The following is a 25,338-nucleotide window of genomic DNA, read 5'->3' as shown; positions in this document are numbered from 1 at the left end:
GAGTAAGTTATAGAGTAAATCTTAATAGGACATTTTCATATGTACTAATATAAAGGAGTTTAATAGTTATAGAGTAACTCTTAAATAGGACATTTTCATAGCTGCACATTTCTATGTTTCACAAGTAATATTTCGTCTGGTAGGATTCCAGAACTTTTGTTAAAATTTGGATAACTTGTCCTAGTCTCGGAATACATAATCTGTGAAACAGCAAATGCAACCATGCAGCTGAAAGCAAATTGAAATAGGGTATTGACTTCCAGTGTTCATCAACATTTGAAAACATAGTAAAATGTGCCACCGATATAATTTTACAAATGGTGATGCTTAAAATTAATAATTTTCCATAAATAATACTGAACTCTACAAACATGAACTGCATAGTACATTAGATGCTTTATAAGAATTAAAGGATGGGCGGGATTGACATATACTAAAATCTTGTGGTTTCTTAAAATTTACTGCTTTGGATGCTGACACAAATGTCTGAGGGAATACTGCATGTTTGTTTCTCTGGTCTCTATAGCTAATAGTAAGTTAAATCAGCTGATGAATAGGCTACCTGGATTTGAAGTTTGTTTCTAAGGATGTACAGCATGGTTATTTTGCAAATTAAAAAAACAAAAACAAGAAATATCTTTAAAAAAGATGAAAGGCATAGTTTTAATGCTGGTGGTTATAATGTAAAAATGCTGGTGAAATAAATCAACGAACTATTATAAATGCGTTTCAGCACGGATAACAAAATTAGATCAGTTTGAATCATTTTTGGTGATAATAAGACTGCATTTGAATCGGGAATATAATTTTATTAATGTGTCATTGCAAAAGATACATCCACTTATTCAGCTTGCATTCTTAACTTTGTTTCGTTTTTAACTGCATATCTTCATTTTGCATTTACTGCTACATTGACCAATCACATACTTCATCTTGACCAGTAATGCCACGTGTCACGTTATATCCGGGGCCAAAAGAATATTATACGGCTATGCCGAAAAAATACAATTAACATTTTATAACAACTGATTTGATACCTAGTGTATAGAGCAACTACAAAATGAGGTTATCCAGGTCTTGTAAACTATTATTGACCAAATACTTTATGATCTATACCAGGTATATCAAAAAATAGTAAATGACAATCCAAGGCATTAAATTTTGCACAACCAGTTTCACTGTTTAGATTCTCAATTTCATAGTAATAACGACTGGTGGCGATCAGATGTGATAGATTATCAACAGTTACACGGTTAAGATGTGATAGATTATCAACAGTTACACGGTTAAATTAAAGTATCGCCTTACATCACCTTTATAAGTACTCAACTTTACAAATGGGCCTGATTGACTTGCCTGTGTCACTAAAATCAGCATCTTACCGGAAATGATTTATCACGGTGACAGGGGAGATAACCAACTGATTGTGAGAAGGGTCTATTCATTGTGTAATGGCTTGGATTGCCAATATTTTTTATATACATTACTTGCAATCTGTCGCCTTCAACATTTCTATATATATACATCACATAATTTATATGCAACATTTTTATTCTGAAATCCGATATCAATGCAATGTCGTCCACTAGCAGTATTTAGGGACGAATCGTCTTTGAACTCTTCGATATAGTTTCATGTGCGGGGGAATTCAAAATATCTCTGCCGTTGGTCGCATAGCGTTCTAGTGTTGAACATGATACAGTCACGCTAGTATCCGCCTTCGGCCCACGTTTGCCGAAAGGTTCATTGCGGCTTTCTCCAGTTACTAAAACATTATTCTTATTGTATTTTATTGCATTTCCAGTACTTCTTATATATATTTTGTGATTGTATTTGTAATTTTTTGTGTTTTGATAAAGGGGCGGATTGCCTCGAAAATTTAACAAGCCTTATTGTTCACACTGTTTGAATTACTTCATTGCCCAATATATATATATATAAAACTGATAATTGACAAAAGAAGACGTTACATTTTGCAATTGCATGTCGTCAACTTAAACATTTTCTATATACATGTATATATATATGGGGCAAAGAAGTAATTCTAACGGATTATTACCATTCATACTACTTCTTTGACCTATATATATATCTACAGTAACATAGTAACACATATGATGAAGGAAGACAATCTTATTACTTGTGCCTTGACTGGGCCTTGAACTCGCAATCTATGACACCTTATCACCTAGCCATATATATATGCAGGTGGTTGCTATTGACCATGCAGATGCAAGTGGTTGCTTTTGACCATTGTCCTACCTGGAATGAAATGAGGCATCACTCGAGGGAAATATACTGCATTACAAACCTACAAACCTGTTACCCTTGAGGTATGAACGAACATTAAAGGCTTTGTTCTCACATGACTCCCTGTAGGAATCTATAATTCATTTCATTATTTATTCAATTTGTTGAAATTTTCTCAATTCCTGAATACATGTAATTGGTATTTTGGACATCAGCATTCCTCACTAGTTCTTACATTACATTGCAGCTCTTTGAGACTCAAATTTCGTCACCCGTCGTTTACAATATTTTTGACACTATATATATATTGCTGCTCTCCAATACTCTATTTGGTCGCCTCCTATTGTCAGATTTTTCAGGGGTTGCTGTGCTGTAATCATAGTTCTTGCATTACATTGCTGCTCTTGGAGACTCGAATTTAGTCGCCTCTTGTTGTTGACAATATTTTTGACATTGCTGCTCTTGCCTCCTGTCAGATTTTTTAGGGGTTGCTATGTTTACGCTAAATCCATATACATTTTTTTGTATAATCATTTTGGGACAAAATGTCTTAACACTTCAGCATCTTCATGTACAGGATATATGCTTTTTTGGCATAGTGTTCCATAATTATAGAACATGGTTCTGTACATGTCATGCTAGCATCCGCCTATGGCCCAGGAAAGCCAAAGGGTTCAATTGGGGTCAATACTGTTGTGGAATAACTTACTTGTTCTACACTGCTAGCCTTCACAGTGTTAAACAAGGTGGCTTCAAACAAGTTCCACTTGGTTTTCTGCCTTTAGAATTTAGAAATACATTTATGTGTATATAGTTTCCAAATAAGGAAATAACAACAAACTTAATGAATATATTTACATACTTTATTCAGATTTTAACTTTTAACAGTAGAAAATGCATTTGTTGATGCACAATAAGTACATGTAAAATACAAGTGTAGCTCATCAGTATACAACATATAAAGAAAAGAAAATATTGGTCTACAATACAGAGATTTTGACATAGAGCAATCACTTAGCACAGCTTCAGTCTGCGTAAGTCTAATATACAGCATCTTTAGTTAACTTGCAGAGAAAACAGCGAGGAGTAAAACCATTATGAGGTAAAGCAGAGAGCATAATCAGTACAGTGATGAGCCACACCTGTATACTACACGAGTACACCAATGATTGGTTAAGCTAACGTTGTAGCTATGACTTGTCCCGGATACTACTCTACTAGCAGTCGTCTGTCTCCCATCCATTCTGCAACTCATTCACTCATCTCTCATCAACTACGAACCATACAATATATAAGCACTGACAACGTTAAAACAAAATATAACAAAATGTCCCAGTACAAGGTCGAGACAAACATGAACTTCCCAAGTTTGTACACAGAAAGATGGAGTCTTGTGATCGATAGTCTGATTTACTGAAGAAAACATTTGAACTGGTATATTGTAACCAGTCAATATTATGAACAGTCCTAGGTACAAACTGTCGTATCATCCATTTGTGTAAATAACATGCTGCTGCTCGTATTGCGGCATTTAATATCTGGTCACGGATCCACAAACATTCCTTACTGTATAATCCCTCTTAAGTTTTCCTTTTGGAAAATGCCCCGCTTACAGAAAAGATTTTTTCTCAATTTTTGTGGTACTTTCTTAAAAACGAAAAATTCATATTATAACGAACATCCTGTAGTTAAGGGAAATGCTCTAGTACCGAAACGTGACACGACAGTCATCAGGCCCTGAGGTACACCACTGATCACAAGACAACTGATAGAAATTCTATATGAAAGAAATAATGGAATGAACAATTTTGGCAAACAAGTCATAAAATATCAATCAGAAAACACTGGTCCACTAAGAAAGAATACACAAGATAAAATAGAAAATGTATGCTAATTTACATAAAAGCTTTAATGAATGATAGAGTTCAAAAGAACCTGAAAAAGCAAAACTAACTTACTATAATTCATTATCATGTTCAGCCTCTTCAGACTGTTATAGATCAATTACAAAAATAATACTTACAAGCCAGTCCACTAATGACAACTATGGCGCCTGTGGAAGTTTTCGCTTTGTTAATTTTAATTTGAAAAGCAGTAGCATTTCCATCCCTAGTAAGGCTGGTTGTGGTAGATTGATTAGGACCAGTTAAATGAGGTGAAGTATCATTATATGTTAATGTAAATGACAAAGCCTGCTCCTATGCTACAAATATTTCTTGTAGTAATTTTTGAGGAAGTTCTGGTGCAAATAATATGCAAATAAAACTGTATTTTTTATTACAAAATATGAGAATTGTAGCCAAAGATGAAGTTACATTTTTGAAAATTAGGATGATATTTTTTTTTCTCTGTAGTCCGAAGATTTCTCTTAACCAACTACATGTTTGAAAAAGATATATACATTGTCGGTTTGTATGTTTAAACATGTATCAGTGAAATAAATCATGCATCTACATACTTTTTAAGTACCTCACATACCAAACATTCCATCCACACACAGTAGCAAGTCTTGCATTTCTTCTTATCATCGCAGAAGAAATTGCAAAGAAAAGAAATATTTAAAATTATTTGTATCCATATCATCATACAAAAGATAGATGTACATATTTATGCTTTAAAAATTATGTTTTAAATTTACACATTCAGCAATTTTAAGATATACATATATATACTATATATACATATATATTATACAGTGAGTGTGTTGTATATATACACAATGTCTTAAAAATTAAATAATACATCATCATTGGCGTTAGCAAAAATACCCACAACATATTACAACAGTTAATTGTAAAATTTTCATCTTACATTGCATAACATTCATGCATCGTTATCACTGCCATTCGGTGTATTTCCAGCATTGTCTCAGAGGAATCTGCCTCCTCAGTCATATATTTCAGAGAACTATATCTAACATTTGAAGCTGTGACCCTGATTAATGTTTATATAACTACTGTAGCCAATGAGTGACATGTTACAAGTATTCAACCATGATGACATGTAACAGTTTATTTGATTGGCTAGACAAAACCAGCAGACTTGTGTTAGTTCTGTGCCTGTTCATGGCACAGCTGAGGACAATATATAGGCATCTGGACTGTCGGTGTGGAAGGACAGATATAAATCTCATAATTTGGGCATAAGTATCTCAATAATTTATGCTATCATATATACGTAGCTTTGAGAATTCATGAACTATTACTTTCAGCATTTCATAAAATTTCCATGAAAAGAAAGAAAATAACACTACCATGATAATAACCAAATAAATAGTAGTTTTTTTGTTTCTACATATTTTCTCTGACATCACTTTTTAACTATTTCAGACAAAAACTCAGTTTCTCTATAGATCTTTGTCTAATGGTTTATTTAATCAAAAATATAAGTTACATGGTATATGTACATGTGTTATAAACATGATTTTGTTCTTCACTCTTATTAAACAAAATATTTGTGGTGTTGATAATTATTTACATCTCGAAAAAGCAAAAGACATGAGTCTTTGAAAAATGACAGCAGAAAAAAAGGAAGAACTACATTTGTATATAATATCTATAATACAAATGTTATTTGAAGAGCCATACTGACATTTCTTTTAGGATTTTCATATAACTATATCCACACAAAATGGATACATGTATTTTGAAAAAAAAAAATAACTTGGGGAAAAAAACCAGGAAGAAATATCAGTATACATGTACATGTATTTAGAAATCCTTTTTGTATCATGAAAATTTTTGACGGCAGTAAACACTTTGTTATTTGCATGTTGAAAGTTTATACAACAAACATCCGAAGTTCGCTCACATACAACAGGTTTCAACAAAAATCAAAATATTAGACAAAAAAAATTTCCAGGCCATTCTCACCAACACATTCATTTTATCCTTTGTTGTGGTTGATGTTAAATATACATAATACAATTGTTTAACCAACTTAGCACTTGGAAGGGATAGATTCAGTTGTAGACAGTAACTCAATATACAAATACAGACAGAAAGAAATTACAAATCTTTGGCGAAAAACAAAGTGAATTGCATTGGTTAGATACAAATATATAACGTGCTGTGTTGCATCTTTTACTGAATTTCAGGTTTATGTTTTGTGAAATGCAGCATCATCAATCCAAGATTGTCTTCTGTATATCTATTAGTATTTCAGAGTTATCAAATACAAGTATGTCTCGTCATGGGAATCTACACACGCTGGAAACAGTAATGATACTGTCTCATTTCCGTGCTGTTAAAATCTTAGAATAGAATGTCCGAACTAACCAAGTTTTAAAGTTATCATGATGGTACAACTACAACACCTTCAAGAAGAGGAAGCATTTGAATTAAACGTTTGTGTTTTGATTCTACAATCCCCTTACAGAGAATAACAATTGTTATATGCAATGCTGTTGCAACGAATATCTTTCATGCTTATTGAGAAAATACGAAAATCATTAAAAATTTTGACAGAGTGAAATGTCCACTTTTAAAGTATGTGTCAACCTTTAGTTTTAAATCTTCTTTGGCACACATCACAGTCATTCAACACTATGTTACTCGGAATAATGGAACATCACTATCAGTCTCCATATCTCCGATCCCACAAAAAGAAAAATCCAGATTAACAAAAAATAAATCGTAATAATCATTGAAAGAACATATCTGTCTGGGGGACACCATTTTCTGATTATTTTTGTCCAGATTTAGTATTTGTCCAGATTTAGTATTTGTCCAGATTTAGTATTTGTCCAGATTTAGTATTTAAGTGCTGTTAAAACCCTCTCAACATTACCTTATACATGCATACATTCATATCTCTGCATTTAGCTTGCTTGCATCTTGTGGAGATTTCCATCTACTAATTCTCCACGGGAGGCACCGATACATATCAAATCATCAATAAAAATAAAGTCACAAGTCTTATTTGTGTAATGGTATGTTTTCAAGTCCCTGATAATCTGCAACATTCCAGTTTCACTGGGGGAGTTCAGCCAATCAGAACACAGCATTTATTAACACAGCCAAATCAGGTGGCTGCATCTTCTGTCCTGAACTGCCGTGGACTCTCTGCAGGCCTATATCACATAGGGTGTTTGCTAAGCAATAATGTTTTGTTGCTCTCAAGGCCTGTGAAACCTGCGATGAAAGAAAATATGAAAATCTAATCTTATAGAGCTTTTTAACCTTTTGAAACAATTAAAAGTTCATCTACGTTTGAAAATGATTTGTGACACAATCTTTGGAAAGATACAAGAAAATAATTTCTAGTTGAAACAATTTGACATATTTAGTGAATTTCATGTAAATCAAGTAAATCTTCAAACATAATTTCTCTTATCTTATTTCTATCAATTTACGTCACTGTACTTTATATTTGCACACTCAAACTTGAGTGCATTTCCAAATTTTAACAGATTAGGACATTGATAAATTGACATGCCAAAATTATTGTTGATAGAAACAGTATATAAAAGTGAAATTAGCGCAATCAAAGTGAAATTAGCGCAATCAAAGTGAAATTAGCGCAATCAAAGTGAAATTAGCGCAATCAAAGTGAAATTAGCGCAATCAAAGTGAAATTAGCGCAATCAAAGTGAAATTAGCGCAATCAAAGTGAAATTAGCGCAATCAAAGTGAAATTAGCGCAATCAAAGTGAAATTAGCGCAATCAAAGTGAAATTAGCGCAATCAAAGTGAAATTAGCGCAATCATAATTAAGTGCAATTTAAAAAAAAAAACACACAATAAAGTAAGATTCTTGCTAAAATATACATTTACAGTATATCACATTAATGGAGAATAACAGACACTAATTTAAGTGTTTATTATGGAAATTTGTTTCTGGTGAAGCTGATAACATACACTAGAGGGGTTTGGGAGCAGTTCTAATGCTTTTCTCTCACTTCTCCACATTATCCTGGGTTATTGACTACTATGCACTAGTGTCTTCATGACCGTATCGTCATGTTTTCTTTACAATTCTGTCAGCATTTGCAAAGGTTATAAGAATGCTCAGCACATAGACATAAATCCCCCTGCTGCCACTTGACATCCCCAAACAGTTTGGTGAGGATTGCATCAATGGTTCCTGTAGCTAGTTGTTACAATGCATCAGGATGGGACGCTACAGATGGACATGGGTAACACTATATGCCCCCCCCCCCCCCCCATTTTATGGCGTGGGGAATAAATGGGAACATTCTGTAAAGCCTTGTATTCCAAACCTGTACCACCTACCTAGTTAAATGCCGACTGTCCTCATGGACTGCCATCTCTTTACTTTTGAATTCATTTAATTCTTTTCTTATTGCAGCCTGTAAAATAAAAAGGTCATTATTAACTTTTAGTCAACAACAAAATAAAGTACAAATTCATGTTTTTAGTCACAAGAGGCCCATGGGCCTTAAAAGTCAACCAAGTTCTGAAATATTCTAATCAATTGGACCAATTTTGGCTGCGCCAATCAGCTCCTGGGGACAGTCAGGGCCAATATGTGCAATTAAACAAATCATGGGCAAGAATGTTTATTCATGTAGTATATAAAATATAGTAGTTTACCCAATTCCCAAGGGAACGTGAGCTCCCAGGGTCATGAAATTCACAATTGTGGGAACTATATAATTCACAATTTTGGTTGACCTTTGGCTACTTTGTGCAAAATTTCACTGAAATCAGTCCGGTAATGTAAATATTTTATGGACAAATAATGATGGACAAAAGGCAATTAGAAAAGGTAATGTGAGACAAAGTCTCGGGTGACCTAGAAACAATATCATTCCCAAAAATTTGATTTATCTGGTGGATTGTTGACAATGAATTATGAAACAGATTCTCATTTTGAAAATGTTTGTGGAATATTTAATCTAGATTTACATGATGGGTATTGCCCACAAAATATGCCTACACACTTCTTAAATACTTTTTCAAGTGTCTCCTAGCAAATCTATACCTTATTAATGGTTGGTCCTTGTTAAATCAATTATCAGTTAGAACTACAGCTTCTTGTGTTGTTTTCTCCTGTTGTTGATACAGCTGACGTGCTGACTCTCTTGATAAACTTATATGACCTTGAAATGACCTTGGTTGACCTTACCTTGTCTTTAGGGGTGAGGCGCGTCCATGGCTTGTCGCCCCGTCGGTCATACTCATTGGCGTCTGTCCATTCCACATAGTCACTGAACTTAATAATCTTCTTCTCTTTCAGTTCATCAATAGTAGGTCTGAAGCTTAGCTGTACAGGACAGAAACAACCAGTCAGTCATTAATCAACAAGAAAAGAGGTATTGACTGGTATTGATACATGATATAAACCTCTAGTGGGTAATCAACTTAAAATCCCTCGCCTCTTAACAACTTTCATGCTTACCACATTACTATTTAAGTGACATCCTAACAGTCGGACTATTGGTACTATTTAAGTGACATCCTAGCCATCTGACTATTGGTACTATTTAAGTGACATCCTAACAGTCTGACTATTGGTACTATTTAAGTGACATCCTAACAGTCTGACTATTGGTAGTATTTAAGTGACATCCTAACAGTCTGACTATTGGTACTATTTAAGTGACATCCTAACAGTCTGACTATTGGTACTATTTAAGTGACATCCTAACAGTCTGACTATTGGTACTATTTAAGTGACATCCTAACAGTTTGACTATTGGTACTATTTAAGTGACATCCTAACAGTCTGACTATTGGTACTATTTAAGTGACATCCTAACAGTCTGACTATAGGTACTATCTAAGTGACATCCTAACAGTCTGACTATTGGTACTATTTAAGTGACATCCTAACAGTCTGACTATTGGTACTATTTAAGTGACATCCTAACAGTCTGACTATTGGTACTATTTAAGTGACATCCTAACAGTCTGACTATTGGTACTATTTAAGTGACATCCTAACAGTCTGACTATTGGTACTATTTAAGTGACATCCTAACAGTCTGACTATTGGTACTATTTAAGTGACATCCTAACAGTCTGACTATTGGTACTATTTAAGTGACATCCTAACAGTCTGACTATTGGTACTATTTAAGTGACATCCTAACAGTCTGACTATTGGTACTATTTAAGTGACATCCTAACAGTCTGACTATTGGTACTATTTAAGTGACATCCTAACAGTCTGACTATTGGTACTATTTAAGTGACATCCTAACAGTCTGACTATTGGTACTATTTAAGTGACATCCTAACAGTCTGACTATTGGTACTATTTAAGTGACATCCTAACAGTCTGACTATTGGTACTATTTAAGTGACATCCTAACAGTCTGACTATTGGTAGTATTTAAGTGACATCCTAACAGTCTGACTATTGGTAGTATTTAAGTGACATCCTAACAGTCTGACTATGGGTACTATTTAAGTGACATCCTAACAGTCTGACTATGGGTACTATTTAAGTGACATCCTAACAGTCTGACTATTGGTAGTATTTAAGTGACATCCTAACAGTCTGTCTATTGGTAGTATTTAAGTGACATCTGAACAGTCTGACTATTGGTAGTATTTAAGTGACATCCTAACAGTCTGACTATTGGTACTATTTAAGTGACATCCTAACGGTCTGACTATTGGTACTATTTAAGTGACATCCTAACTGTCTAACTATTGGTACTATTTAAGTGACATCCTAACAGTCTGACTATTGGTACTATTTAAGTGACATCCTAACAGTCTGACTATTGGTACTATTTAAGTGACATCCTAACAGTCTGACTATAGGTACTATTTAAGTGACATCCTAACAGTCTGACTATTGGTAGTATTTAAATGACATCCTAACAGTCTGACTATTGGTAGTATTTAAATGACATTCTAGCAGTCTGACTAATTGTATTAATTCTTAAGAAAAAGAAGTTGTTTATAGGTGTTCCCTAGAACCCACTGATTTTATTGATATTGATAATATCTATTTGACTACTTCAAATCGATTACTGTACTTTACCTAATAAGGTATGTTCTCTTTTAGTAAATTAAGATATATAAGATGTACCTACCTTTCTGATAAGATATTTCTTTTTCTCTTCCTTTTCCCGGATAGCATCATCTGAGGACTGGTCTATTAAATAAAAAGTGACATAACTTTTCAGATGTTCGAGACTGTTAACACATTCCTGGAATATTCTGCGAGACAGAGTCAACCTGTTAATGAAATTCTTGACCGATTTTTCTGTGGGCCCTATCTCATCTCTGCCTCTGATGGCTCCTGTTTTGAACATTATCTTCATCACTCTTCCCCTAAGGACAACATTCTAATATTGATGTTCCTCAGTGAGACACAGATCAAGCAGCAATTCCTTAAAATCTCCTAATTTCCCACCAGTTCTAATCCTTCCCTGTGGCACCAAAGCCTATCCTTATGGTAGTGTGTGCCCTGATGTGTTTACCATCTTCGTTAAACCAGTATGGTTATTTCTGTACTGTTGAACAAGGAGGGGCTAATTGACGCTCTATTGTTCTACAGGACGGCAGCGACAGTAAATACATATTCATTAACTGTTAGCTAACACCCGACACATCTGTGACAAGCAATTGGCCTAGTTGCCATGGAAACTTGATGGTGAAATCAGCTGACTGAATTATAAATGAATAGAGTTAGTCATCGCTTGACCCAGAACGTAGCTACCTGTGTAGCAGTGAAGCCGTTCATTTAGATATCTTGTCTGTAATAATCAATAAATATTGATCCTCCAAACTATAACTACATCAGATATTGTAGAAAATACTGTCCAATTTAGTAAGGTTTCAACATAAATATACTGGGTATATATCATAAAATATATAATTTTTGTGTATTTCTCAAAATACATTATCATCAATGAATAAATCAGTTTTTTTTTTATTAATGTAATTCCCAACAGCATTAAAAAAATGTAAATTTAAGCACAGATAGTATTCTGTGACCATATCCGAGATTGTAAACCTACTACGGTGAGCCTCAGAACTACATTTATAGATACATTAAATAAACACTTGCCCATCCCACATACTGTAAGGTAACATTTAAACCTATATGTCACACATGCGTTAAATATTACAGAACTATGTTAAACTAATGAATTAAAGTTGGGAAATCCCCAAAGGACCAACGTCCATTCAGTGTAGTTTAGGAAGAAGTTCATCTTCTAGGTCATGCCGTAGCTATCTTTCAAACCTGTTCAAAAGATGAATTGTCACTAAAGACTTTCCCAAAGTTTTTACAAGTTATTTGGAAGTTAATCCATGACAAGCTCCAGTATATTAAAGTATATTAAGGACCGACAAAAAGTTACGCTGCAGTAGGTTATTTGTAAGTACATTAAACTGTGTGATTTAATGCATGTGTGGTTTTGGCTTTATGTTAATTATTCTGACAGGAGAATCAATGGATGATCACATTAGCCATGACTGTTGTACATCAGATCCTTTTATTGTTGTGGTCTAAGAAAATCCTTCTAAGCTGACAATTCTTTTCAACACTTAAATTATCTTCATTTGTCAATCAACAATCAGGTACCAAATAATTGGGTAAATGTGACAAAAACCTTGTGCTACATGTGTGTGTGTGTGTGTGTTCTTTTTTAAAAGATTTATTTATAAATACACATTAAACACAATTTTTTTTTATTAAATAAAATATCAATTCTACTATACATATTCTCAAATAGTTATCTTCCTTTTTTTAACGTGTATCGTACCAATCAACCCATATATGTATTAAGATTTTCAAAATGATTAATTCTACAAAATAAAATCTCAGTAATTTACTTCCAAGCATATTTTCATCCCTTCATGTATTACTATACATGAAAGATAATTTTAATCTTCATCCGATTAAATACATTCTCAACAAAATTTCAAGCATAACAAAATCTTCTGTTTTTACATTTAATAAACTATTTTTAGTGTTAATGTTTTAATTTACTGGCCATTCATATAAATAGCTCTCCTTAAACAATTCTTCTCTGTGAGATAATCATCATCCTTCCAAATAGAATTTTAGTTTTATAACTTGGTCTTATGCTATCAGTTGTTTTAACGTAAGTAAATGCAGAGATAATGAGTTTTTACATTAACGAGTGTGTTAATTAATTATGTATGATGTGAATTATTATTAGAGGTAATCTGTAGCCACTCAACAAGGACATGTAATGCATTCTATGGCATTAAGTTCAGACAGCAAATCAGTCCAAAATAATAAAATAAATCCATGACACATTACGAACACTGGATGGTATAAATCTATCATCTATTGTACTCAACCGGTCATAAGCCAGTCCCCTATCTATCAAGTCTTTTGGAAAGTTTCCGAAACAGGCCTGCATTTGGTAATAAGCCTCTTCCTCAATACTGATTTTGTACATATCCCAAAAATCTTGTAATATAAAGGGGCTAAAAATAAATTTATTCCTGTAATGAATAAAGGATACTAGATTATCTACTATCAACTTGGAGTACATATTGTGTTTGTTTATACACAATAGATCAAATGACCATCAGGTCAATAGATGTACCTACATATATAACCTATTTATATGTCCAGGGGGCCAAAGCATAAACACTGACGCAATGTAGCGTGTTCCAGGCTTATTGCAGATAATTAAAACAGCATTTGTTAATATTTTTACTGAATGCTATAAAGTGTGGACTTATTGTCAGATAACTAAGAGGGGTTGGAGGCCCAACATTCCTGGATGTTGTTTGTAATTAACTCTGACAGACACTTGCGTGGAAATCAATGGTAAACAGAGTCCACACAAACACATTAAAAATAATCCCAAAAAATTGTGTGAACAAAATATCTGTCATCTTAAAATCCAAATCTATTCTGAGCCAGTTGTGGACTTAAATTGTCATTTTTTTGGTTCAGTTTATCACCACCAGGTGGCAATATCCTTTATTTTATGCGATTCCTTGGTCAAAAGTAAAATAATACTGCCTATATATATATCAAAAAGGTTGACAGGTGTTCAAGAGGCTGAACTGTCACATGTTTAGAGTTTCCTTAGAGATATTCCACACAAAGTTGGAACATTGATAGCTATTCTGTACCTTATTTGTGTACCTGATCTGACGACTTTTTAAACTTTTAAGCCACAATTATCTTTTCTGCAGTCAGATTGGATAAGCAAAATTGGTGGGAATACCCTTCCACTATAAAATTAGACTGTCTAAATATAGTGCAAATGTGAATCTGGAACAGAGGGGTCGCGAAATCATAGGTTTTATGTAAAGTATTGGAAAATAAACAAGTGTCTACGCTGTTCACCTATAATTTCTGTTCGAATTGCAATTTCATTACTTTGTTAGTCTGACTTCCTGTCAATTTTTTAAAAAGAATTTCTACAAATTAAATATGTTTCTTTATATGGTGAATTGAGGCATACTATTTTTATAAGAACATAAGTAGAAACTTATGTACAATTTTTATAGAAAGAATCAAATAAAATCATAACTCATGCGAAATATCCCTTTAAGAATCTGTTTCTATTGATAGAGTAAGCAGAAATTACTCTTGATAAACTTGAGAGAGCTGTGATGTCTGATTTCAGTTTACCCCACCTTTGATACAGAAGTATAATACATACAATGTTACACACTCATATACCGTATATGACTAAATAAGGGCGCAGGGCATGGATAATTGACAGTGAAGGTGCCCTTATTAAGATTTCTTATTCTGAACTTTTATGAAACAGACAATGTGCCTTATAGCAGAATACCCAAGGCTGTGGAAACGGTAAAATATTCAAAATACCCAAGGCTGTGGAAACGGTAAAATATTCAGTCATAAAAATATTCCAGATGAAGATATCTATTCATTATCATATATTAAGCTTAAACAACACTTGAATATTCCTGTAAATTTGTAAACCATGCCATCTGTTCTTTAGAAAAGAGAACGTGTGTTTCACCATTTATGTTCAAATGAAACTCTTTTGTGTTCTATTTATAGACACAGGTGATTTCCCAGATCATATCAGACATCATTTTCTTTGACCTAATAACTGATTTACCATGTCTTTTACTAGCTTTTTGTTCTGAACAACATTTAGGTCACAACAAGAAATAGGTCTTTTACTGTATCTTTAAATAAAGATGGTAAGTTATATATATGTAATTTGTATGTATGTTTAATTTCAGGTGCACTTTGCACTGACATCTGTATGAAACGACAAAATGTGGCAAAAACTTCTGTTCCGGTGACCTAATTTGCTGAAGAAAATTGTACAAAAAGTAGCAAAACATTTCACATAGATTATTACTTTTGAACACCATTTTGACACTTGGTCAAAGATTTCTTGGAAAAAAGGTACGGGCGCCCTTATTAGGTCATAAACCAGTATTTATACATCATGCACACAGAAGCCTCTGTAACCATGGTAAATTCTATCAATTCAATGATCAAGAGAAAAATTTCCTATGTTCATTCGGAATGTGATTGAACTCTTGATAATAATTAAAACAACGTTCATTCGGAATGTGATTGAACTCTTGATAATAATTAAAACAACCTTCAATCCTGTAATTGTATAATATTACTCACTGTGTAAAATATTTCTTTGCAGTAATTCATCCTGGGTAGGCCGTAAGCTCAGCCGTCTGCGAACAAAAAAGGGAGATTACTCATCTGGTTTGGTGACAATGAATTATGACCATTACTATCAGTAAAGACATTGTCAATACAATAAAACAGCTATCTTTCTAATATACTGTCATAGAAATTCAAACAATTTAATTACACATTCAAAAATTTCATTTTAAAGTTCTTGTGAACATTGCTTGACATACAGATAAGAAAGTAAAAGTTAAATAAAAATTATGTGTCTAAAAATACCTGATGACACGAGAAAAAATAAACCAAAATTTTAGTTTTGTTGTAATGATTCATTAGAGCGACTTTGAAGCATCATCGTTACAAAACCATCCAAATGTCCAGACACCTCACTTATACTACCTACAATGTTACCAAAATTAATGTAGTGAGAGAACTATCACCGACTGGTGAACTTTTCTTTGAGAATTTTAAGGGTAAATTCCAAGATAAAACCTTTCTGTATTCAGAAAATCTGAATCAATTTGAATTCTTCATCATCGGAGATACAGTAAATATATAGAATGGTGAGCCAGTCTACTAAGGTTTGTACGGATAGACATAACTACTGACCTTGTTAACTTGTTTCCAATGTTGGATCTTTGCACCTGTTTTTCATCTTCAGACTCAGAAGGTATGATGTTTTTCTCTATTAACTCATTATGTGATGGACGATTACTTAAAAACCTAGCTAAACTATCCTGTCTTGCTACTTTAGCTGCTAAAGAACCTACAAAAAGGTAGAAAAAACAAGAGTTATTTCCCTTCATCTAAAAGTAAGGTACAAACTACACTATAAAAACAACATACTCTTCAACTACAATTACTCCTCTGAAGCACATTCCTTTTCACTATACATATATGTATTTACAGGTGAGTACTAGGGACTTCAAGACTTCAATGAGAAAAAATAAACATTATTTCACTCAATTCAAGAGAGTTTAAATTCTGTTAACTTCAAACTACACGTACATGCAATTTTACCAGTTTTTAAAACAATCTTTTAGATTTGATAAATTTATAGATCAGTAGAGAAGTTTGAAAGCTCAGGAAAACTGACACCATATATTACTGAATAAGTATGGCATGTAGTTCACAGAATAACAAAATGACAATATGCTATTTTCTCAACAGTGTATTATCTGCCCTTACTTGTTTCCATCTCATCGTCATCATCGTCACGGTACTTGATTTCCTCGTCATCCGATGATGAGTCGTCATAGGAGTGTTGCGGTGTGGATGAATTGGGGGTGTTTTGGAAAGACACTGGTGAGGGAACTACTGGCATTGACACAGGGATCGGGGTATTTTCCTTATCACTATCCCCGCCCGTCGGTATGGGAACATGTCTGTAAACACAGTTGTTGTTCTCTATATCAGACTTAGAAAATACATGCAACATATTGATTGTATAAAGAAAAACAATAGGATTCTTCTAAGGCTGGATTGATTTTAATTTGGTGTCAAATATAGGATTGCATTTCAGACTGCTCATTAATGCTTCTATATTCAACGCAAGCTTATAGATTTCTGATAGTTCTTTTTAATATACTTACCAGGACTGTCATAAATAAAAGACAGCTGAGATATACTTATCACACTTTTCCAATTTTGAATGAAAACATATATTAAATTATTTAAAAAAAAATCACATGCAGTTTTCTAATAGTTTTTATTTAACATATTTACATAAAAGCAATCAAAGAACATTGAAAAAGAATAGACAAAATCATATCTTTCTATTTTCAATATAAGACACAGACTTTAAATCAAATTACATCACATTGAAAAATCACTTCTTTTAGGAAGGAATATCTTAACTAACTTCAGGATATACATATGGTAGCATATAAATAATGAATACAATCAATCTAGTAATTTCCAGGAAACAGCTTTCCTAAGATTACCCAATGGGCTTACATGTACGAAGCAGGTATTCAAATAAATAAATAAAATCTTTGAGAAATCAATTCCTAGATTTTTGGTGCCTTAATATATATGCCTCATTTCGAAGTAAGTGTACAAAAAAATTCTGTTGACAGTTAGTTTCAATTAAGTCAATTCAATTATAAAATTCAAGGCTGATTTCTTCAACTTCTCAATATAATATGTACTAAGTAACACTTACACAAATCCTGCTCTAAGACGGGGCCTGCCTATATTGCCAGAAAGGGGTGTGGCCAGAGGAGAAGGCTTCGGTTGTTTATCAACATTCTTAACACTACTGGGCACACTAGGCGTACTGCTGTTGTCTATTTGTGATGTGGCACAAGGCTCTAACTCAGGAGCACCACCATTTAGTTCAAATCTCGACTTCAAAGCACTTTTTTTAGGTTGTTTATTCAGATCCGGTTCAGAAGCAGGGACCTGTTCAAAGCCAGGATTTAGGTTCACTTCTGGTTCACGCTTTTCCGGTTCTGATACATCTAGGTCACCTGTTAGGAACAAATCACAGATAAAGCATGAAAATAGGTCACAGTTATATAAATGTCAAGGTCAATGAATATCAAGGTCATCATATTAATAACACAAATATTGGTCACATTATGTATCAATAGTCATACGACATGTCAGATTCACTAAATTGCACATAAAATATGATATGTCAAATTCACCCATCAAAATACAATATTCATTTGTGTAAATATATTCCATTGTAGGATTAGACATATAACCAGAATGAAGAATTAAAAAGAGCACTAAAAATGGATGCTTTATATGCCCATCTGATCATATCCAACAAAAGTTGTTTGATATTTTAAGTATTTTTGAACTTGGTAATCATTGTTCCTAAAAGTTAAGTCCGAAATAGGTAAGAAATATATATTTAAAAAAAAAAAGAATAAAAAAAAAAAGAAGAAAAGAAATAATTACCAAAATAAAAATTCATGTTGTTCAAAACATGTCCAAAATTTCAAAATATAGAAACTATTTTCACAAATTAATTCCATATTTTCCTTGTTAGACCCCACATGAACATACATGCCAAAAACTAGGACAATAACTCATGTTCTGACTAAACTGTTGCCCACTGTAGCAACTTGCAACAGACGGACACAGACTCTATAACATAATTCTAACGGGACACAGACTCTATAACATAATTCTAACGGGACACAGACTCTATAACATAATTCTAACGGGACACAGACTCTATAACATAATTCTAACGGGCATAAAAACCAAATATATCCTACCCATCACAATAAGAGATCTATATGTTAGGCATTTATTAACCAAAACACGTTAAGTAAATTTTCTGAATTTTTGTCATCAGTAACAATGAAACAAGACTTACTCAGATCCTCTTCATCCTCCTCGTCATCATTAGGGAGATGATTGTCTGAGATAACCTGTTCTTCAGAAGCAAATTTGACTGTACTGGTTTGCTGTACCTCCATAGTGATGGAGGGTCTAGGGGCAGGGATGGGGTGTTCCTGAGGTACCTGTGTGGCAGCAGCAGGTATGATCATTGGCCTGGCATTGGCTGTCGTTAGTACTGTAACAGGTGAAAATATACAAAATAAAATCAGTATAGTCTACAATATGTTTGTGAAACATGTCCACACTAACACTTTGACAGAAGTGGAACTATATGTAATATCTAACAAGAGATCCCAGAGGGATCTTGGCGCCCACCATTGAATGATCTTTATAGGTTCCATGTCAGATTGATCTTTTCTCTACTTTTCCCTTCCTCTAAGTCTTACTAATCTGTGTAAATTCAGAAACAGCCCTCTAGTACTTTTCAAACAAGGGAAACCTATATATAAAATTTAAGATTTAGCGATAATGGCCGTCTGTCGGCCATATTGTTTTCGGATTGGTCCCAAAATGCAACACCAGGGACCAAGGGGAACCTACATATGAAATTTGAGAAAGATCCCTTCAGTACCTTCTGTAAAATAGCGATAACAAACTTCAATTGTCAAAATACAAGATGGCTGCCTGTCGGCCAGGTTGTTTTCTGACTGGTCTCAAAATGCAATATGCATAACTAGGCACCGAGGGAAACCTACATATGAAGTTTGAGAACGATCCCTTCATTACTTTCTGAGAAATAGCGATAACAAACTTCAATTGTCAAAATCCAAGATGGCTGCCTGTCGGCCATGTTATTTTCCGTTTGGTCTCAAAAATGCAATATGCATAACTAGGCACCAAGAGGAACCTATATATGAAATTTGAGAAAGATCTCTTCAGTACATTCTGAGAAATAGCGATAACAAACTTCAATTGTCAAAATCCAAGATGGCTGCCTGTCGGCCATGTTGTTTTCCGATTGGTCTCAAAATGCAATATGCATAACTTGGTACCAAGGGGAACCTACATATGAAATTTGAGAAAGATCCCTTCAGTACTTTCTGAGAAATAGCAATAACAAACTTCAATTGTCAAAATCCAAGATGGCTGCCTGTCGGCCATGTTGTTTTCCGATTGGTCCCAAAATGCAATATGCATAACTAGGCACCAAGGGGATGCTACATATGAAATGTGAGAAAGATCTCGTCAGTGCATTCTGAGAAATAGCGATAACAAACTTCAATTGTCAAAATCCAAGATGGCTGCCTGTCGGCCATGTTGTTTTCCGATTGGTCTCAAAATGCAATATGCATAACTTGGTACCAAGGGGAACCTACATATGAAATTTGAGAAAGATCCCTTCAGTACTTTCTGAGAAATAGCAATAACAAACTTCAATTGTCAAAATCCAAGATGGCTGCCTGTCGGCCATGTTGTTTTCCGATTGGTCCCAAAATGCAATATGCATAACTAGGCACCAAGGGGATGCTACATATGAAATGTGAGAAAGATCTCGTCAGTGCATTCTGAGAAATAGCGATAACAAACTTCAATTGTCAAAATCCAAGATGGCTGCCTGTCGGCCATGTTGTTTTTTCGATTGGTCTCAAAATGCAATATGCATAACTTGGTACCAAGGGGAACCTACATATGAAATTTGAGAAAGATCCCTTCAGTACTTTCTGAGAAATAGCAATAACAAACTTCAATTGTCAAAATCCAAGATGGCTGCCTGTCGGCCATGTTGTTTTCCGATTGGTCCCAAAATGCAATATGCATAACTAGGCACCAAGGGGATGCTACATATGAAATGTGAGAAAGATCTCGTCAGTGCATTCTGAGAAATAGCGATAACAAACTTCAATTGTCAAAATCCAAGATGGCTGCCTGTCGGCCATGTTGTTTTTTTGATTGGTCTCAAAATGCAATATGCATAACTTGGTACCAAGGGGAACCTACATATGAAATTTGAGAAAGATCCCTTCAGTACTTTCTGAGAAATAGCAATAACAAACTTCAATTGTCAAAATCCAAGATGGCTGCCTGTCGGCCATGTTGTTTTCTGATTCGTCCCAAAATGCAATATGCATAACTAGGCACCAAGGGGATGCTACATATGAAATGTGAGAAAGATCTCGTCAGTGCATTCTGAGAAATAGCGATAACAAACTTCAATTGTCAAAATCCAAGATGGCTGCCTGTCGGCCATGTTGTTTTTTTTATTGGTCTCAAAATACAATATGCATAACTTGGTACCAAGGGGAACCTACATATGCAATTTGAGAAAGATCCCTTCAGTACTTTCTGAGAAATAGCAATAACAAACTTCAATTGTCAAAATCCAAGATGGCTGCCTGTCGGCCATGTTGTTTTGCGATTGGTCTCAAAATGCGATATGCATAACTAGGCACCAAGGGGAACCTACATATGAAATTTGAGAAAGATCCCTTCAGTACTTTCTGAGAAATAGCGATAACAAACTTCAATTGTCAAAATCCAAGATGGCTGCCTGTCGGCCATGTTGTTTTCAGATTGGTCTCAAAATGCAATATGCATAACTAGGCACCAAGGGGATGCTACATATGAAATGTGAGAAAGATCTCGTCAGTGCATTCTGAGAAATAGCGATAACAAACTTCAATTGTCAAAATCCAAGATGGCTGCCTGTCGGCCATGTTTTTTTTTTTATTGGTCTCAAAATGCAATATGCATAACTTGGTACCAAGGGGAACCTACATATGCAATTTGAGAAAGATCCCTTCAGTACTTTCTGAGAAATAGCAATAACAAACTTCAATTGTCAAAATCCAAGATGGCTGCCTGTCGGCCATGTTGTTTTGCGATTGGTCTCAAAATGCGATATGCATAACTAGGCACCAAGGGGAACCTACATATGAAATTTGAGAAAGATCCCTTCAGTACTTTCTGAGAAATAGCGATAACAAACTTCAATTGTCAAAATCCAAGATGGCTGCCTGTCGGCCATGTTGTTTTCAGATTGGTCTCAAAATGCAATATGCATAACTAGACACCAAGGGGAACCTACATCTGAAATTTGAGAAAGATCCCTTCAGTACTTTCTGAGAAATAGCGATAACAAACTTCAATTGTCAAAATCCAAGATGGCTGCCTGTCGGCCATGTTGTTTTCCGATAGGTCTCAAAATGCGATATGCATAACTAGGTACCAAGGGGAACCTACATATGAAATTTGAGAAAGATCCCTTCAGCACTTTCTGAGAAATAGCGATAACAAGAATTGTTTACGGACGGACGGACGGAGGGACGGACGGACGGACCACGGACCACGGACGCAGGGCGATTTGAATAGCCCACCATCTGATGATGGTGGGCTAAAAATTCAAAACATGTCAAATAAAAGTGAGCAGGAGATCAATATATACCCCCATCTCATTAATAAAATGAATCTGTCCAGGGGTTTATGATATATCTTGCATGGCAGCTTATTATTTTGAAAGTGGTAAAGGTTTGACATTTGACCTTGACCAATGACCATCAAATCTGATAAGGTGTATAACTTGTTTGTTTGATGTTATAGTGTGAAAGCAAACTAAATCTGACCAGAAGTTCAAATATTTTTTTTTTATTTCAAAAAAGGTCAAGTGAGACCTTTGAACCTTTAACCTTGGACAATGATCAAAAACAATCTAATCAAGTGTAGGACTTCAGGTGATTTATTATGTGTTAATAAGAATTAAATCTGTCCAGATGTTTGCAAGATATCTTGTAAACATGCTTGTCACTGGAGGTCAGGGAGTCAGTAAACACTCCAGTGTAATCTTGTTAGGGAGTCAGTAAACATTGCAGTGTAATCCTGCCAGGGAGTCAATAAAAATTCCAGTGTAATCCTGCCAGGGAGTCAGTAAACACTCCAGTGTAATCCTGCCAGGGGGTCAGTAAACACTCCAGTGTAATCCTGCCAGGGGGTCAGTAAACACTCCAGTGTAATCCTGCCAGGGGGTCAGTAAACACTCCAGTGTAATCCTGCCAGGGAGTCAGTAAACATTGCAGTGTAATCCTGCCAGGGAGTCAATAAAAATTCCAGTGTAATCCTGCCAGGGAGTCAGTAAACATTCCAGTGTAATCCTGCCAGGGAGTCAGTAAACACTCCAGTGTAATCTTGCCAGGGAGTCAGTAAACATTTCAGTGTAATCCTACCAGGGAGTCAGTAAACACTCCAGTGTAATCCTGCCAGGGAGTCAGTAAACACTCCAGTGTAATCCTGCCAGGGAGCCAGTAAACACTCCAGTGTAATCCTGCCAGGGAGTCAATAAAAATTCCAGTGTAATCCTGCCAGGGAGTCAGTAAACATTCCAGTGTAATCCTGCCAGGGGGTCAGTAAACACTCCAGTGTAATCCTGCCAGGGAGTCAGTAAACACTCCAGTGTAATCTTGCCAAGGAGTCAGTAAACACTTCAGTGTAATCCTGCCAGGGAGTCAGTAAACACTCCAGTGTAATCCTGCCAGGGGGTCAGTAAACACTCCAGTGTAATCCTGCCAGGGGGTCAGTAAACACTCCAGTGTAATCCTGCCAGGGGGTCAGTAAACACTCCAGTGTAATCTTGCCAAGGAGTCAGTAAACATTCCAGTGTAATCCTGCCAGAAAGTCGGTAAACACTCCAGTGTAATCCTGCCAGGGAGTCAGTAAACATTCCAGTGTAATCCTGCCAGGGAGTCAGTAAACACTCCAGTGTAATCCTGCCAGGGAGTCAGTAAACACTCCAGTGTAATCCTGCCAGGGAGTCAGTAAACACTCCAGTGTAATCCTGCCAGGGAGTCAGTAAACACTCCAGTGTAATCCTGCCAGGGAGTCGGTAAACATTCCAGTGTAATCCTGCCAGGGAGCCAGTAAACACTCCAGTGTAATCCTGCCAGGGAGTCAGTAAACACTCCAGTGTAATCCTGCCAGGGAGTCAATAAACACTCCAGTGTAATCCTGCCAGGGAGTCAGTTAACACTCCATTGTAATCCTGCCAGGGAGTCAGTAAACATTCCAGTGTAATCCTGCCAGGGAGTCAGTAAACACTCCAGTGTAATCCTGCCAGGGAATCAGTAAACACTCCAGTGTAATCCTGCCAGGGAGTCAGTAAACATTCCAGTGTAATCCTGCCAGGGAGTCAGTAAACAAGTATAATACTAGTAGTATGTTGGAAAGTGATTTATTGTATTGTCACAGGGATCAATATTTTAGCTGCAGCCTCATCAACGCTTACAAACCAGCATACCAGCTTCATCAAAGTATTAACAAGGCAACAACATGAACAATCTACACTACCTTTCTTCTGGGCAGAATCTACCATAGAAAATAACTAAAGGCCATAACTTTGATTATAGACCAAATTAACTGTCCTTCACCCTCACAAAATGTATATACATGTTTTTGTATGAACAATTTGGCAGTTGGCAACACAGGCAGTAGGTGATCCTATAGAAATGTGTTGCAGCGATGCATTTAGGCCAAATTATAAACTGAGAGTCTCCTGTAGTAGAATACGGTCAAACAAATGACCCATCCACATATCAGTAGGGGGTGTCAGCCCAGAGTATGGTACACACATCAGTAGGGGGTGTCAGCCCAGGGTCTGTTACACACATCAGTATGGGGTGTCAGCCCAGGGTGTGGTACACACATCAGTAGAAGGTGTCAGCCCAGGGTGTGGTAGACACATCAGTAGGGGGTGTCAGCCCAGGGTTTGGTACACAAATCAGTAGGGGGTGTCAGCCCAGGGTGTGGACTGGTACATACATCAGTAAGGATGTCAACCCAGGGTGTTGTGCACACATCAGTAGGGGGTGTCAGCCCAGGGTGTGGTACACACATCAGTAGGGGGTGTCAGCCCAGGGTCTGTTACACACATCAGTATGGGGTGTCAGCCCAGGGTGTGGTACACACATCAGTAGAAGGTGTCAGCCCAGGGTGTGGTAGACACATCAGTAGGGGGTGTCAGCCCAGGGTTTGGTACACAAATCAGTAGGGGGTGTCAGCCCAGGGTGTGGACTGGTACATACATCAGTAAGGATGTCAACCCAGGGTGTTGTGCACACATCAGTAGGGGGTGTCAGCCCAGGGTGTGGTACACACATCAGTAGGGGGTGTCAGCCCAGGGTATGGTATACACATCAGTAGGGGGTGTCAGCCCAGGGTATGGTACACACATCAGTAGGGGGTGTCAGCCCA

General features: G+C 35.6%; 1 protein-coding gene across 4 annotated transcripts in view; it reads right to left on the bottom strand.

Moving 5' to 3' along the window:
- Window positions 1–7,360: 7,360 nt before the first annotated feature.
- Window positions 7,361–25,338, bottom strand: part of LOC117325521 (phosphatase and actin regulator 1-like) — an 87,180-nt gene continuing 69,202 nt past the window's right edge. For all 4 annotated transcript variants that reach the window (XM_033881798.1, XM_033881801.1, XM_033881800.1 and 1 more), the window contains exons 5-13: window positions 19,136–19,336; window positions 17,966–18,272; window positions 16,990–17,186; window positions 16,411–16,567; window positions 15,790–15,845; window positions 11,261–11,322; window positions 9,340–9,477; window positions 8,484–8,560; window positions 7,361–7,382 (exon numbers count right to left, since the gene is read on the bottom strand). In XM_033881798.1, coding sequence (XP_033737689.1) covers window positions 7,367–7,382; window positions 8,484–8,560; window positions 9,340–9,477; window positions 11,261–11,322; window positions 15,790–15,845; window positions 16,411–16,567; window positions 16,990–17,186; window positions 17,966–18,272; window positions 19,136–19,336 — 1,211 coding nt within the window. In that variant the 3' untranslated portion in view covers window positions 7,361–7,366. The remainder of the gene's footprint in view (window positions 7,383–8,483; window positions 8,561–9,339; window positions 9,478–11,260; window positions 11,323–15,789; window positions 15,846–16,410; window positions 16,568–16,989; window positions 17,187–17,965; window positions 18,273–19,135; window positions 19,337–25,338) is intronic.

Source organism: Pecten maximus, chromosome 4 (genome assembly GCF_902652985.1).
Source record: "Pecten maximus chromosome 4, xPecMax1.1, whole genome shotgun sequence".
Taxonomy (NCBI): domain Eukaryota; kingdom Metazoa; phylum Mollusca; class Bivalvia; order Pectinida; family Pectinidae; genus Pecten; species Pecten maximus.
This window is presented reverse-complemented; position numbering and strand designations above follow the sequence as displayed.